General features: G+C 41.5%; 1 protein-coding gene and 1 long non-coding RNA gene across 4 annotated transcripts; both read right to left on the bottom strand.

Annotated features, from left to right (window-relative positions):
* Positions 1–2,138: 2,138 nt before the first annotated feature.
* On the bottom strand, positions 2,139–13,863 carry PIGA (phosphatidylinositol glycan anchor biosynthesis class A). 3 transcript variants are annotated; one of them, XM_045805058.2, is made up of 6 exons: positions 13,785–13,863; positions 11,057–11,831; positions 6,675–6,807; positions 5,817–5,949; positions 5,454–5,660; positions 2,139–3,729 (listed from the first exon to the last, which is right to left on the bottom strand). In XM_045805058.2, the coding sequence occupies exons 2-6, from the start codon at positions 11,772–11,774 to the stop codon at positions 3,463–3,465; spliced, it is 1,458 nt and encodes a 485-aa protein (XP_045661014.1). In that variant the 5' UTR covers positions 11,775–11,831; positions 13,785–13,863; the 3' UTR covers positions 2,139–3,462. The 3 variants fall into 3 exon arrangements, with proteins under 3 accessions (XP_045661014.1, XP_045661019.1, XP_045661015.1); XM_045805063.2 differs by having other exon boundaries at positions 11,756–11,831; XM_045805059.2 differs by lacking the exon at positions 13,785–13,863 and adding an exon at positions 12,606–13,769.
* Positions 13,864–15,280: 1,417 nt separating this feature from the next.
* Positions 15,281–17,881, bottom strand: LOC148107007 (uncharacterized). Its single transcript, XR_015723322.1, has 3 exons — positions 17,558–17,881; positions 17,379–17,467; positions 15,281–16,873 (listed from the first exon to the last, which is right to left on the bottom strand). It is a non-coding gene; the product is annotated as an uncharacterized LOC148107007 (long non-coding RNA).

Here is a 17,881-nt window from a genome sequence, read left to right as displayed (position 1 = left end):
ACACAACCAGGAAGATCTGGTGCAGTTCCCACTCCCAAGAACTGAGATCAAAATATAGGGTTTCTTGACCCAGCTTAGTACTGACCTACAGCTTACTACCTAGAGAGTGCCAATGTAGGAGAATCCGTGAACACAAGCATGTTAGCTCTTTCCAGGTCTCATTTCACTGCCCTCCAAGAGCCCGGTGAGTCAGCCCAGTGACGTATTATAGGACATTATTCAATCTTGTATGGGCCTTAATCTTCATTTAAAATATGGCTGTACTTTCTGTGTTATATACCAGAAAAGTTGGCCATGAGGAGCTTGGCTTTTTTTTAAGGTTCAAAGGGAGGTCTATGCTATTTCTGAGAGACCATCTTTAACTACGTTTGAGCATTCCATTCGAGATGGGCACAAAAGGCTACTGAAGGAAGGGGTTAATTCACAGCACCCTTCACAGATGACATCCTCTGTGGCACCAGTTTCTCAGCCTCGGCACTACTGACATTTGGGGCCAGACAATTCTTTGTTGGGGGAGGGGTATCCAAAAGCATTGTAGGATATCCAGCAGCATCTCTGCCCTCTGCCCACTCCTTGCCAACCCCCCCACTCCCATCCAGACCTAACAACCAGAAATGTCTCCAGACACTGCCAGGTGTCCTCTACGGGGCAAAATCGCCACCCCCACTCCTCCCTTACCCCCATCACATCCAATTAAGAACCACTGAGCCATAGCCAAATATAAGGGATAAAGGAAAATCAACTCCCCGAAGTACTAGTGCATACAAATTAAATTTTGTACAGAACTTGAATTTTTAGAATTTCATATTTAAAAAGTCCAGCCACATGATGATACAATTTAACATCTCACCATATTCTTTTGGGAATGTGGAGAAGGAGAAAGAGGCCTTTAAAAATACTTCGCGAAAGTAAACACAGGCCCATGATACCGACTTTGCCAAAAAAAGTTTTGGCGTAAGATAAATCAGGACATATCATCTTAGAGAACTGATTTCCACTGCTTCCAACAAAAGGGGTGGGAGAAGCTGGGCTTCTGTAAATGAAATCAAAATTCAAATTCCTCTTAAAATAGCTTACAAGATAGAAAGTATAATTACGTAGTTCGCATACACAATAGCTTCTAGATGTATTCACTTGTCTCACGCGACCACTCCAGTGCAGGGAAAAACAGGGCCTGTGTGGATCAGGAAACAAAGGCACAATTCAACTTGCTATTCCACAAATAAAGAGAGAGCATGTGCTCTAGAAAGAAAAGATGACAGAGTAATTTATCATCTAAGGACAGTTCCTGTTTTACTAACAGACCAAGCAACAACATCTAATCGCAGTGAAAAATCAAGCATATGATGGAGGGGGTGGGGGGGCACTGTTCAACGAGTAAATCATATTCTGTTCATAAAACAAGACAAACACAGAAAATTGTCAAAATGTCATTTTGGTCTTTATTTTTGGACACGTAGCATGTTCTCATAAATCAGTTTCATATGTGCTAGTTTTTGTTATATCAAAAGAAATACAATATATTGTTCATAAATTCCTCATCACTGCAAGTTCACTTTTAAATAAATGTAAGTAGCAGGGTCGAACAATATGTTTCCACATATTGACCAGTGCAACACTGACAGTTACAATTAAGGTATCCAGGAAGCCCGAAAATTAAGATTTACTAGAAGAAGCAAATTTACTTCCATTTGTTAAAAACAAATAATTTTGATTTGCAAATTACACATTTTACATGCAAGAAGTTTAAATCCCATTTCCATGTGAAATAAACGGCCATCTCGAAAATATGCTGAGAAACAAAAATGTAAGAACAAACAGTAGTATGCCCTTAAAAATTGCTGAAGAGAATAAATAAAAACATAGGTTACAGTTTCTTGCTTTATCATGAATACTGGCACTGTTTATTTCATATTTATATAAATCAGTTTCTGTGCATAAAAATCCCAATAAGATTTAATGGTCTGGGTCAGTCCATTTTTCTTTAACAAAAGATCCCTTAACTTCCAGGTTTTAAAAATCGCACTCTTGCATTTGTGTTTTAGCACAAAACACAAATCGTATTTCTCACATATCAGTGGCAACCGGTTAACAGGCATGTTAAGATACTTTTTAAAAAAGAAGTTTTGAGTGTTGTTAAAAAAAAAAAAAAAAACCAATCCTGTACAGAATCCCAACACCGCCAGCACCTTCCTCATGCGCCGCAAGCGCCTCTTTGACTTCGCAGTCCTTTATCACCAAAACTTATTCTAAGGGGTTCAAGGAGTTAATAAGACACACCATGTGGATAATTTGGGGTTTAAAAACCCATGGCTCTGGGCAACAACGATTACAGTTAACAACAGACATCCACAAAGAGACTGTGTTCCTACAATTTTCAGACTCAATTTGCTATAAATAAAATATTCTGGGGTGAAGACTTCTGCACACTGACAATACTTCTCAGACATCAGCTAGGCCACAAGTGAAGGGAAGTGACTTCTATCCAAGGTAGAGGAGGGTAGCAGCTGATCTGGGGATGGCACACCTCGTACGTTCTGCTCGGAAAACACGAAGGCATTTACAGAGGACTCGATGATGCACGGGAAGACGTGGAGGGTTTCTCTGCACTATCATCAACAGTGATATCGGTCCCTAGTATTTCAGAAGCAAAGAGTTTCTTCATAAACACAAATTAAGACAAAGGCTCTACCTAGGAGAATGCATACAAGATCGAAGAAGGAATTGGAACCTGCCGACCATTTTTTCCTGGCATTGAAAGCGTGAGCATTTTTGGCATGTTAGATATTTCCCCATTTTGTCAACTGTGACTACAATGAAGTGAGCCATCCGAGTGATAAACAAAGAGCATCTGAATGCGCCCCTGGCCCCGAACAGCAGAAGTGTCTAGTTCAATAGACAGTAGGTGCATAAAACATGCTCATAACTGATGGACCATTTTGCTCAAGAAACCTGATGATCTGTAACACTAGGCGTACCAAATAAATGTCTAAGAACGTGACTTCAATGACTAAAATGGGTATGAACAGGACTCAAAAATAGTTCATATCGTTGTTGTACTTCCCGAAAGAAAACCTGTAAACATTTGGTGAATGTCTAAGTAATGGTAGAACATTTAAAATTGGCCAAAAAATGCCCAGAAAACATTTGGCCCTTCAGCACCCAAAGCTCCCAAAATATAATTTTAAAACATCTCTGTTAGAGAGATTTCAGTAGTCTGAAAAATTTCATACCTGAGTGGCTTCAATGTTCTCTCCGAAATCTTAAGTAAGTGCAAGGAGTTTCTACACTCAGGAATTGCATAAGTTTTTATCTTTCCTCAAAATAAAACATTGAATGATATAGAGGTAGCATAACTTACTAAATAAACTTTTTTTAAAAAAAGGAAAAAAGCAAGGTTATTTTCAATCGTCTTACTGGAATTATTACAAATGTGTAAAACCTTACAATCCAGGCTTTCTTCTACCTGGGTTTAGACATCTCATTATTCTTGCCCCTTTTTTTACTGTAAGGATATTGATGAGTCCAGGCGCCCTTTGGCCCTGTGGCATCTATTGCGACATCGATGACAGAATCTGGAGTCATCCATCTCAGGAAAAGGAGGAAGAGAAAGTTGAATACAGCCAACAAAGCAAAAATGCAGCCTGTTACTGGGCCACAGTGAGAGATGAGTCTGTCCAGTCGTTTGTCCATTGGTAACACAGCTTCTCCTGCCACGCGGTCGTACACCTGGCGGGAGAGAGGCCGAGAGTGAGCGCTCTGACCCACAATAAACAACGACCTGCACGGACCAGGAAGGTTTTACAGATGCAAACGGGAGTCGCTTACATTTCGTTGTTGTTGTTTTAGCAAGGATGTGATTAATGAAATTAAAGTAATTATTGCCATGCGATTCAACACTTATGGAGTGCTGATTGACTCTGGACAAAACTCTGGGCTAGACACCGCATCACACAAAGACGAATATGCCAGGGCTCCTGTCCCCTAGGGGATCACCATCAATTTTAACCAACTACAAGAATTCCAAAGTCCTGAGAAGTTGGAACCGCTTTTCGGGTCACCTCTGTCGAGGCCACATTTAATTCAGCAGTGACTTCCTGAAGCAGGACTGGCCTTCTAAGATTCCTTGACTCGGTTGAGCACCTCTCTCGGCAAGCTGGCAGACATCAACCACTATCAGAGAGCTCTAATCTAGTGTGCTTCTGGGTACAGAGAGGCTCTTCTTTCCACAGCCACGTGAGGCCGTGTTGCTGAGCATGGATGGTGAGACTATACAGAACCATTTCATGGACTCCAAATAAAAGGAAGGGGAAAAAGATGGGGGACATTTTAGTAGATGGCATAGGTCAAACGCTTTTGGCAAACAAAACGTTTACTGAGAACTGGTAGCAGGTGGCTTGCTGTTTTGAAGCACTGCTAAGCACAAAACTCAGAAATATTTTAAAAACAAAGATCCGTAAACATACTTAGTTTGAACACATAAACGAGGCCAGCATTTATCGGTTTCGACTGCATTCGAGCATGACTTGTGGTCACTGTCACGCAGCGGACCTGTGAGCCATCTCCTTTGGAACTCAGCAAGGCTGGGACATGCAGTGCGAGCTCTACAGGCCACTGGCCTCACGAGAGGTACAGGCTGTTTCCAGCTAGCTCTTCTACCCTCAAAACATCTGGAATACATTTCAGTTCGAATTATGCTGCGACTGGTGAATTAGAACAGTTGACAAAGTATGTTTCCAGCGTGAACTCCAATTTAATTTCTTCATCAATTTTCTAAATAGCATAGTTAAACTACAGAGGAGGAGCTGAAAAGGATCAAAACGACCTGTGCGGAACAGGTAGAATTAAAAGAGCAACTACAAATTCTCTATCGCCGCTTTTTATTTATGGTATTTCCAACATTTGTCACTTGCATTCTGAATTCTAACTTACTATGTTCTCAGTCAGCCAGGGATGCAAAAATCCTCTTCTCATAGAAAATCACGGTACTTAGCCAAGGTGACGCAAGAGTTTTGGGAGTAGCCTGAATTAAACGTTTGCAAGTTTTAAAGTTGCCGCCATCGGACTAAGCAAAACCATGTATTTTCTAATAGACCGACATGCTTTAGAATTAAAAACAGCCTCAAGAAATGTCTAAGAGCAGATTTTAATACCAGTTTGGCCTTTAGCAGTTGTGACTTCTAGAAAATTCGGTAACTTTCTTACGCCCACTTTAATGAAAGCTCTAGATGGCATTACTGCTATTTTCAGATGTCAAACGCATCGAGTTGACTAGAAACTCAGCCTAGCATATCCCAAAAATAGTACACAGTGCATTTCTTTTCATTCGAAGAGATTTCTTAAACTTAAGCAACAGAAAGAATAAACCTATACAAGAAAAAGCAAACGTGTACATGAAACGCCAAGAATTTAGACACAATCTTCAAATACCCTTTGCTTAGCACATGACATACTTTTTCAGTTCTTTCCGCAACATTCCTCCAGGTGTAGAAAGTCTTTACTACGTTATGGATACTTTCCGGAGCCGGCAATGCTCCTGACTTCAGCTGGTAAATCGCTTTTTCCAAACCCTCGCACAAGGACTTGACAGAAGGCTCACACAGAATGATAAGATTTTCTGGAAGTACTTCAGGAATTCCACCAACCCTGGTACTTACAACCTTAAAAAGAGAAAAAGAATATACAATACACCATAATACGTATCTCAGGAAAATCGGCAAAACCAACAAATTAAAAGTCATTACAGAACGCATCTGCTAATTTTTCAAAATACAAGTACAGGAACCCCAACAATGTAAGCCCTCAAAGGTTTTTACCTGTAAACCACAACTGGCTGCTTCCACAATTGCCATGCAGAATGCTTCGGTAAGGGAAGTATTAAGAAAAATATGTCCTTGAACTAAGACATTTCTAACATCTTTGTGTTCTAAGGCTCCCAAGAGACGCACTCTGATTTTTGAAATGAAAGAAAAAAAGAAGGGAGTGAAAATCATGCTAGAAAAGAAATATCACTTAGAAGCCAAGTGTGTTATTCATGTTATACTTAGATTATTGCTGGTATTCTAATGTTTTCCACCACGAAAGATAAATATCCTCAAATTCTGATCTAAAAGAGTCTTTTGAAGCTATTTGGTTAAAACTCATACAGCTAAAATATTTCTAAGTTTTGTCATGCATACAAATCTCATCTTCTGGAAAATTAGTTGGCATTTAATAAAAATATTAATATACTTTGGTAAGTAAATATTAAAGAGTCATTTCTAAACAGAAAAAGGCCCCTTTTAAATTGATGCTTCACAGCAAACATCCTTCTAAGTTACTGAGAAAGAGAAGTATTTGAATCTGTATGTGCAGGACAATTTACATGATTTGGGCCATGCTATTTAAATCACACACAACTCAGCAAGGCTTGAAAATGTACAAACATTTCCAAAGTGGTGGTTGTGTGTGTGTGTGTGCGTGTGTATGCACAAAAAAAACAAAAAAAAATTAAGTTGTGATTTTTTAAAACTAAGGTTTCCCATTTTATACACATTTTTTTAAAAAAATAGGCATTTTTACATTTTACATCAAGCACACGTAGGAGAAGCAGACCGCTTAACAGACACAAGTAACCAAAACTGAATTTAGGTAACATATTTTCTCACCCAAGACAATACAGAATCCATCAATACCTGTCATGTAGCTGGTACCGTTCTCGTACTTCTTCCAAAATGATTCTCTTAGGTCCCTCTCCTCCAATTATGAAATTTAAATCTGGATATTTCTGACAGAGTTCAGGTATTATACCACTAAGCAAATCAGTCCCTGAAAATATAAAATAAAGTTGAATGTTGGAAATATTAACATTTAAACTTAAAAAAAATTCATCAGAACTGAGAAACCACTCACTTTGAAAAGGATTAGCTATGCCCTCCTTAAGTAGAGAAACTCTCAAACCTTCCCTGGGAAGGTGGAATGGCCAAACTACCAGGGGTCTCCCAAAAGTTGCAATTCTTAAAGATACATACAGGGATATCCATTGTTACCCAATACGTGGCCTATCCTGTTTCATTCTAACATAACATTCTTTAAGTTATCCACTTGTGTTTACACATCACCTACTTCTAAAAACGGTATTTGAGGTAGTTAACATTTTTCTAGAGCCGGACAGCTGACTGGAGATCTAGGTCTTGTCCCAGCCGTTTCATGAGCAAGCTCTTTGCTCGTGGGCAAGTTTTCTGATACAGAAAATGAAGAGATCAGATGTACCTGAAGTCCAAGGTCTCTTTCAGCTACAAAATTTCTACCAGTCTGTGTTCCACTTCCCACCACAGGAAAGGGCTAAGTAACAAAGTATAACTGCAGCCTTGGCTTTGTGGAGAAGGCAGTTTGCACAGAGGATCTTGTAAGGATCACGACAGTGTTAGCCAAATATAAGAGCAGTCCGTCCAAACCTGCCGTAGCCCACACTTAATGAGAGTAAATGAAGTTGGCAGGACCTCAACTGCCAGACCGTTACAGTCCAGAGAACAAGAGGGTGCATCTTGGTTCCTGCTTCTTTAATGAAACACTTTTCTTATAATAGGTAAATACAACCTCAGGTGATAGAAAGCTGTAACATAAACCATGCCCTACCAGTCTGAAAGTGGCTATCCAACGTGACAGCAATGTTGACACTATTTGGGAATTTAGGTCATTAACAACTATAAATTGGACACATTCAAAAGTAAAAGTGAATGTAAAATAACCCAGTTCAAGTTTATTATTTTAAGAAATGCATACATATAGACGCGCATACATAAGAATTGTACTTTTCTATCAATCTTCCCAAATACAGGCTGATCAATTATTAAAAAAAGATGGTCGGAGAAATCATTTATACGGGGTTATATTTATTAAATAATTCAAAGTAGGATTTAAGTAAACTCCGCCAGTATTTTCAAAATATGATTGCATTAGCAAAACATAAATTCACATGCAGCTTTTCTGAATTATGAAGGCATCTCATTAAAATCATAGCTATCTTTGTTTTGAGACAATTACCAAATCCATCAACTGGATTTCTACATAAACCAGAAGGTGGCTTAATGACTTTTAACATTTAGCTTCATGTCATTCGTTCACTTTCTTTCTTTCCTTTCCTTCTCCCTTCTAATACAAAGGTTAAGAACCCATTCTTCAAATGAAAAATGCAACACATACTGATTAATAATCGTACTGCTGATAACAAGTAACATTTACTGAGTGGTTACTTACATCAGTCTATGTCCCTTAAGTGCATTGTGTCATTTAATCCTGACAGTTGCCTTATAAGAAGTGAACTGATTAATATTATCAATGATCTATAATATTATTCTAAGAATAAAAGGTTTTTCCCAAACAATAAAAGAGACTCTCCTGCCTCTAAGAAGAGTCTAACACGATGGAACATACAAAAGGGCTTTTAATCGCCATGGTCATACAAAATGGACAAAGAAAAACCGTTAATTCAAACTGCTTTTAAAGCTAACAATATTTTAACAAATCTAATCAATCTACATATACCTAGAGGCTGGGCCAGAGGTGAGGGGAACAGGAGACCTTTAACTCAAGAGCTGAACTCATGTTTGTCATCTCTGATACTTACTGTGTAACCTGAGCGAGTTACTTACCCTGAGACTCAGTTTCTTTGTCTGTTACATGCAGATAACATCTACCCTACAGTTGTTGGGAGGGTCAAGTGAGGTACTGTACCATGCACAGGCTTTACCAACTGCAGAATATAAATGGAAGTTGTCATTACCACCACAGCAGTAAGTGGGGTGTGCCTGCACATGCACAGGAGCGCTGGGAAACCCTGACTGAGGGCAAAACAGGCCCTAGAGAAGAGGGAGGAAGGCAGCCAGAAAACCTGGGTGCTAAGAACTGGGACTTATCCTCTCTCACTCAATACGTGGCAGTGGGCCTTTGAGAACTGGTCCAAAGGAACACCTCCTAAGGAAATTAATTAGTTAATAAGTAACGGACCATAAATACAGCTACTCACTTTTGGGCTACGGATGAGGCCGTTCCTTCTGAGAATGTTACTTTTTGCACGGTGCCTGGCATATGGAGAGGGTTCAATATTTGTTAAAGCACTGAATTGAGAACAGGACAGGCCATACCTTCACTCTGTGGCTGGCGGTTAACCAGCTGAGGCTGGTTAAAATACCATCACTAGTGAAGTAACGGTAACAGGTTTAATCTTTGTACAAATCGTTCATTTTGCTCTGATCCTCGACCATGCGTGCATCATATGCTTGCTCAGCTAGCTATCTCACGAAGGTATACTGTGTGATTAAAAGACAAACTAGGCACATTTTCTAAGATACAACAAACACGTCACCAATATCCCAAGAGGGATTCCGAACAGAGAATGCTGGTCCATTCACATCTTCTTGAGTCAAGAATGAAAGCACATCACGAGAGCATGCCTTCACCCCAGAAAACCCAGTTCACCAGTTTTCCCACCAACCACCGCTTAAGTGGATTGCTGGGTCAACCAAGGCTATTCCAAATATAAAGCCTACTGACCAAGGCCCACGCGTGGATTTCAGGCCGATCCCTAGCACACCGGGACGCTACGGATCCTACCGCTGAGCTTCGTGCTTACCAACCATCAGCTGCATTTGTCCACGTGTTTGATGCCAGTTACACTTGTTATTGCATTGGGTAATTTAGTTAAACAGCACATAAACTGACAGAATAAGTTTCCATGAAGCTAAGCTGAACGGTTCGAAGAATTCAACAAAGCAAAGTTACGGAAAAAAGCTCTAGTCAGATTAGGGGGCATCTTAAACCACTGTATAAAATAAAAAACAAGTTAAAAATCCAGAAGTACATAACTTCATATACCGTTACATCCTCACCCCGCCTAAAAAAAAAAAAAAAAACACCCAAATTGGCAAGTATAAATTATGCTTTTTGAAAGAGATTGTGCCAGAACGTTGACACAGCTCCAAGCAGTGGACCAGTACTCTTAATGCCTGCAGGCTGACGTCAGATTATTGGCAACTCAGTGCACGTTAATAACATTTTGAGGCAAATTCAAGTATTTAAGGAACGGTACATGTTATCTTTTTTATAATCCCCTACTTGAAGTGACAATTTTGACTACTGGACAGGTTTTCAAATACCATCCAGAAGACCAGTTAGGTTTTGAATAACCAGACTGTTCCAGGCTTCTAGTACACAAGGCTCTATGAATGCTATCGAGGTGTCCAGTAAGCGCTGCAGAGGCACTAAGAAAAAAAAATCCTCCTTGGTAACGGCAGACACTTATCAAACTCTAACTGGCCTAAGTACTTCAGGGGAACCATCACCGAACCCTCACAAGATTCCCCTTGTTGCCCAAATCATACAAATGAAAAAACTGAGACTCAGAGATGTTAAGTAGCTTGTCCTCACACAACGGGATGCAGCCAGGCTCAGACTCCAGGCTAATGGTTCTGCCTTCACCACTTACCTGCCTACATGTTCTTAACGTCTAAGTCTGCAGCTAAATGAACTAAGCAAGCCGCAGAACAGCCACGTGTGGAACAAGCTCATTGACTTTGAGGACATGCATAAAACACAGGAGAGTTGCAGATCAGAATATTCATAAGGGTCATCCCTGAATCGTACAGTCACAGCTGATTTTAGTTTTCACCCCTGTGCTTTTCTGAGTTTTCAAAATACCTCCAATGAAAGACATGACTTTTGCCGTCAGAAAGGGATATGTGGTGGGCTCAGCCTTTGACTTCTTACCACACATGCAGGGCTGTTTTAACTTTAAAAAGACCTGACCTATTAAACAACATCAGATTACTGTTTTTATTTTTAAGTAACTATTAAAGCATCAAAGTGGCGGGGGGGGGCAGCATTCACCACTGTTCCAAAAATTTCTTTTTGGATGTATAAGACAGTATTGGACCTTTCTTTGCTGTATTTAATGCAGAAGTAGTTATAAAACCATAGAACAAAACGAAAAACCAAACAATCATTACATTCAAGTATTCAACAGCTTTCTACAAGAAAAAAAAAGTGTGCAGTGCAATTGTAGCTATCATTTCATTACCTTTTCTGTAAACAAGTCTGCTGACAACAACAATAGTTATTATACTATCATGCCTTCTAAATGGGTCTGGAGTGAAGTCAGTAGGATCTACAGCATTAGGAATGACGGACACTATTTCAGGATTCAGTGCTGCTCTTAGCACAGTGTTTTCCTTACTAGTATAAGAGACACAAATTATGTGGTTTGTGTCACAAAGAGACACAGTTAGAAGCTTGTTTGTAAGCACCGAGCTGACATCAGCAAATCCAAAAAGGGAATGGTCCGTGAAGACTGTCTGGAGCCCCATTGTCTTGGCGTGGAAGAGGGCATCATGGGCCATGGCAGAAAAAGAACTATGTGAATGGATTATCGTGACTCTCTCCCGAACAAATATGTACCTGAGCAATGGCAGACTGTGAAAGAGGGTCGTGGCTGTAGATTGGTTGTACATGACTTTCAGAGGCAAGTAATAGACTTTGAGGCCATTAGTGAGGTAACGGATGCCTTTCCGATCTCCATAAGCATGGGTGACAATTATGACTTTGTGCCCTCTTTCAATCAGGCACTGAGAGAGCTGGTAAATGTGGCTTTCCACGCCTCCCATGTTAGGATAGAAAAAGTCCGACACCATGCATATATTATGGGTATGGGTCCTACATGTCGAGAGACTTCCAGGGCTAACACGGGAGCGCACAGCTGAGGGAGGCTGGCCATGCCCACCTCCTCCTCTAGACGCCATGCTGAGATGGTTTAGGCATTTGTCCTTAGAGCAACTCAGTAATGTGTCGTCTAGTACCTGAAAGAGAGTATAAAACAAGATCTCAACTCAGAGACAAAATACATTACACTTTCCAAATCCAGATATAAACACTGTTTTATGCTAATGTAAATTTGCTAGCTTTCCCCATAGAAATAAAACACAAGCATTATAATGAAATTACTCATCTGACATTTACTTGCTTAGTACTTACTCTGTGCTATACAACAAAACTAGATTTCACAATACCCTTACATTTTAATTTTGCTTTAAAAATACTGCTACATGTCATTGTAAAAAATTAGTTTGTTACATCACAGTATAGAAGACTGTGCTATGCTAACAAACCAGTTCATTCCAATAATTAAATATATGGCTCTTTCCAGAAAAAGTTTGCCAACCCTGCTCTAGAGCTTAGCCACTGATGCAACGAATCTCATACAATCTTGCTATTCACTTTGTGGCTTATACTAAAAAATTGCTGGAGCTAGAAGTGTCTTTTTGACAGTAGCTTTTTCAAGTACTGCCTACAGCACATGCTGCAGACATCCATCTACGTTTTCCTCTTCCTTCTTCAAGGATGGCAATAAACTGCTTTCATTCTCTTAACCTTTCTTTCAGTTACGTAGGCCTTTCTTCCAGAAGTGTCCTTCTCTTTGGTTTGAAGTCTAAAGATACGGGTTCAATTCGAGATGGACTGGATCTGGGGCCATTTTCTCCATCTCAAGTAGGAAATATTGCTCTCAGGAGCCCTCTAGAGCCTCATCAGCACAAAATCCCCACTCAATATTCAGTACTATCAGAGATTCTTACTTTTAAAGCTAAAGAGTGTCTTGGAAAGCTAGTGGAAATCTTCCTCAGATTTACAGACGGAATTTCCACACCTCTGGAAAGCCATCCTAAAGGTCTGAGTTTCTGATTTCACCTGCAAACTCAGGAAATGCAAAGTTAACTGCCTGTGTAAACTCTTAATTACCTATTCTTGCCAACAAAGTCATCTATATTTTAAATATATTCGCAGAAATACTCAATAAGTGTTTGTTGATCTGAATTCACTAATTAAGATTCAAGATAACCAAGTACTGCAATTCTTCAGTTTTGTACTTTTACGTGGTTTCAGTAACATTTTCTTACTGTGGTTTATCAACTAAACCTGAATTTCCAGTTATATTCAATTTAAAAAGATGATTAATAAAAAAAAAAGTGAGTAAAGAACCACATGAAATTATCTGAAGTTTTGTCATTAACCTGCAAACGTTCTGTGAGGAGTCTGCCTACTTCCATCGAATTATCACGCCTAACATTTTTATGGCGTAAAAGCTCAACAAACGGAACAATCAGAGAATCTTAGATTTTAAAGACGACGAGAAGCTTGGAGATGCAGGAATACCTCCCTTGCTTTACAAATGAGAAGCCAAACAAGTTGAGCGATTTGACCAAGGTCTCCACCCAGCCACTTAAGTGGCAAACGCGAGATGGCCGTAAATTTACAACCATCCATGGCCAACGAGTCCCCGGGCAGTCAGCAGCAGAGGCTCCCAAGGAGCTTTAGGGAGACCCCGCGGGGGCTTGGGTCAAGAGGACGGTGCTTCCACACCCACATCCACACCCTGGGCAATACCCCGGCTTCACTCACTGAGAGGTCACCCGGGAGCGCCAGGGCCAAGGAAGGGACGACCCCGCTCCATCAGCGACCCCGCTGGAGTTAAGCAGGGTCGCCAGGCCAAAAAGGAGGAAGATGGCCAGACAGTGGGCAGGGAGTCCCGGAGCCCTTCACCCTGCCCGCCTCAGTCTCGGCGGAACCGGCTCCAGCGCGGCCGCCCCAGCGCACCCTCAGCCCCACTCGACTCCGGAGGCTCTCGACCCCGACTTCCGAGCTTCTAAGCCTCGCCGGGTTCGCCCCTTCCATCTCTGGCCACACTCCCACGGGTGCAGCACAGTCCCATCCGGAAGCGGCCGAGAGTGCCGGCGCAGGGTCAGACGCGCACTTACCGGCGAGTCCCATGGCCGCCAGTGTCCGGACCTCCCGCGGCTGCAGACAGAGTCCCACCCCGCTGCCCCGAAACACCAATCCGAGGCGTCCGCGCTCGAGCGCCGCGCCCCCGAGACGGCCAATCGCAAAGATGCGCTGGCGTCACGTGCAGGAGCGCCGCTCAGTCCCCACCCTTCAGCGCGGGATGTAACGTCAGTGCGCGTAGGCACAGGTTTTCGCAATGTTCGCGGAGACTTGTTTTCTCTGCATCGAAAGTAGTAATCCTTGGTTTAACCTTTCCCATGAATTCTTACTGTCGCAAATCTCTAGAAACCGTCCCTCTTCTCTTCTGACGCAAGTAGCCTACCAGGAGCCTTCCTCAGGGTAAAGTCAGAAATCCCAGCGTGACTCGCAGCGAGCCTTTAGGGCTGCTGGGAGTTGTAGTCTGGTGGCCTTTGGAAGCGAAGCTGAACTTAGAAAACTCACTCCCAGGATGCACCGCACCTCTAAACCTGAATTCTGCGGAAGGTCGAGTGGGCTAGCGTCTTGGTTACCTAGTTACAGCGTCTCTTTTCTAGAAGCCCGTTTTCTCTGGCTTCGAACTGGGGAGACTTTTGGGGCGGAAGGCTACCGGGGTCGTGGTGGCGTTGTGTTTGTGATTATCTGTGCCGCAGCAGAACCGTGCTTGTTCTTAACCACCCTGCCAGGGTTTCCTGATGTAGCAAATAAAAATACACGGATAAAGAGTAAAATAAAATCAAATTTTATAAAAATTTGAATTTCAGATAAATACTCTCTATACAAGTATGTCCTAAACATTGGAGACTTTACTAAAAAATTACTCGTTGTTGATCTGAAATTCAAACTTGACTGGGTATCTTGTATTTTATCAGGCAACCCTACACTCCGAAGGAAAAAAAAATCGGAGGTCTGACCTGAAATATCAACTCCCACTCAAAACTGGTTCAACTGGCTATGATGGTGCTTGGCCAGGAGGCTAATGAATCCATGGAGTGGTCTGATGGCCATCCACCCCTTCCATGTGGTGCTTGGAGTTCCCCCAGCTCTGCCCTGCGTACGCTTTCAAGAACAGATGCCTTCCTGAGCATTATCACTGGCACCCCTTTTAAGCCTGTAGAAAGCCTATTCATCCCCTGAAAATTTCAGCTTTCTGATGCCCTCCCCAAGCTTCCAGACGGAATTAAATCCTCCCTCTTGAATTTTGATAGTACTTTGGCCATATGCTGGTATAGCAGTTATCGGGTGATATTCAAGTTGTTTTCCTGGCTGCCAGCTCCCGTCCCCCTCAACCTGAACCTCGAAGATGGGTCTTCTTGGGATCTCACACGGACTTCTTTCTGAAAACTGGCAATTGAATTTGCTTGTTAAGTGTCTGCCCTCCCGGCCAGATAGTAAGCTGAGGCAAGGTTTGTTCCTGGTAACAGACATTGAATAAGTTTTAGTTGTATTAATGAATTTTTTTAAAGATTTTATTTATTTATTTGACAGAGATAGAGACAGCCAGCGAGAGAGGGAACACAAGCAGGGGGAGTGGGAGAGGAAGAAGCAGGCTCATAGCAGAAGAGCCTGATGTGGGGCTCAATCCCATAACGCCAGGATCGCGCCCTGAGCCGAAGGCAGACACTTAACCGCTGTACCACCCAGGCGCCCCTGAATTTTTAAAATCCAATATCAATACAGTCTCAGTACAAACACATTATATACCCAATAAAATGTATTGAAAATATTTGATGGAGTGTACCACATAAAAATTACAGTTCAGGGGTGCCTGGGTGGCTCAGTCCATTAAGCGTCTGACTCTTGGTTTCAGTTCAGGTCTTGATCTCATGAGTTGTGGGATTGAGCCCAGCGTGTGGCTCCTCACTTGGGGGGAGTCTGCTTGAAGACTCTCTCCCTTTGCCCCTTCTCTTTCTCTCTCTCTCTCTCCTTCTCTCCCTCCGTCCATCTAAAACTAAATAAATAAATCTTTTTAAAAAATTACAGTTCAACGATATAATTCAAAGAGCATTTTGGTTGTAGGATTTGAAGTGTATCAATGAGTTAACTTTAATGAGTTAAAGTTATTTAAGTCAAGTAGGAGTAGATATGCTGCACTGGGTTAATATTGAAGCATCAGAGAATAAAGATAATGAAGGGTCAAGGATACTTATTCAAGCTTAATAAGTCGCAGTTGGTTGCACAGATAGCACCAACATACCAGATGCTACAGCATTGCTTTGGTCTCCTTTTCATTTTTGCAATAAGTTTTAAGACACAGGGCATGGGCAGAGACCCTGGAAAGTATAATAAGCCCATTTCTTGATCCCCTGGTTTGCCAGGGCCATAGTTCTAATCACAACACCCATTTGAAATTCTAAGATTCCGATACCAATACTCCTTCAAAAGAGTTGTGATCTTTTTTCAAAACAGAATATTTTCTACCTTTATCATCAGACATTTACTGAGTGCTGACTCTGTAAAAGGCTTTGTGGGGAATACAAGGAATATTAAACATAGTCTCTATGTTTTAAAAGTTTTTTTAATCCTTCCTAGCTTTTATATACCTTTTTCCAACAGTAAAAAGCAATCCACTTGCCTCGAAAGGTTCTTTGTGTTTTAAGTACTATAGAATAGGCTGACCTTTATAAATAATTAATAAAGGCACACTGTTGCTGCATCTCTGTGGTGGGGGAGAGGGCTGAGAAAACTGCAGGCTTTTCCAATGAAGTGTATAGGTTCTGGCAGTCTGAAAACATTGAAATTCATTCATCACGCTCCTGTCTCTGACCTAGGCACTGAGCATTAAAGGTAAATAAATCATAATTCTGCACATGGCTCACAATCTCATGTGGGTATGAGACTCCATTTATAGTCAGTTAAAATTTAAGGCTACTTTCTAAAAGTCAAAGCAAAGTTGTAGCATCAGGATTAAGCTATAAAACTAGGGACAATTCTAATCATAGTGTGCTGCCTAAATGTATGGAATCAAGGTATGCTTTTAGAGAATTTTCTTAGAAACTACTAAAATTAAAGTACTTACATGCAGTGTATTCTGATTACACTCAGTAAAATATGAGGGCAGTCAGTACCAGCTGTAGTACAAAATGACCTATAAATGGAGAAGGTATAAAGTAAATGCCGACATCACCTTCCCTCGAAATCCAGCTCTTTGTAAATTCAGCTCCAAGCTCCCTTGGATAATTTTGGAGTGGGAAGGCTACACATTTGTACTGAGAGCCTACTTTTTATATACAAGACACAAGGCAGGGAAATTGTGGCATGAGCTTTACACCCAAGGAACCAAGACGGAGCTAAGGTGTACGTAAATACCCGTGAGAAAGGGTAGGAAGTGGTAAGCAATGTAAAAGAAATACAAGAAAAACCCTGGGAGTTCAGAGGGAAAGAGTATTTCTAGCTGCCAGCATTTAGCACAGAAGTAAAAAATGCTCATGCAACCGTTGGGATCAAGATCATTCCAAAAGCAAGGTAGAGAGGCGCTGACTGTGCAGCGCACCCCACCGTGCAGTTATGCAGGGGTGAGGAGGGGAAGGGTTCAGACAGGACAAGGGGGGCATTTCCAGCAAAGGTTGAAGCAAACTGGTCGAGGATCTTACTGAGGAAAATGGACTTGATGTTGAGCCAGACTTGCTTGCAGCCAAAAGAATATTTTCAGTGAACATCTTGAGACTATCCACTCCTCACCCTGCTTCAAAAAGAAAAAGAGATATGAGAAAAATCAAAATGTTATAGCTGTGATTTAAAAAAGAACTAAAATGCAAAGTGGTAATCAGACCAAAGCCACCGTAGGTCCTGGACTCTATGTGGAAGCAGGAAGACATGAACTGGGTTCAGCTCTTGAAGGACAAAGAGTAACGGCTCCGCATGTTGGAGGAGGCCTTGACGTTGGCGGCTTTCAATGAACACTCTTATCTTATCCCCTCCCACACTGACTCCAGACTGGGCCGTGTGACCTGCTTGGCCAGTGGGTCATCCGTAAATGGGAGGCAGCAGAAGCTTAATCAGTAAGTGCTTATGCACGGAGGAGTGTCCTGATGGATGCTCTCCTCTTGATCGCCGATGGCTATGCAGCAAATCTCAGGCAAGATACCCAATGATG

Source organism: Ursus americanus, chromosome X (genome assembly GCF_024610735.1).
Source record: "Ursus americanus isolate L20-20 chromosome X, mUrsAme1.1.p, whole genome shotgun sequence".
Lineage (NCBI taxonomy): Eukaryota > Metazoa > Chordata > Mammalia > Carnivora > Ursidae > Ursus > Ursus americanus.
Note: the sequence above shows the minus strand (reverse complement) of the source record. Positions and strands in the feature narration are given on the sequence as shown.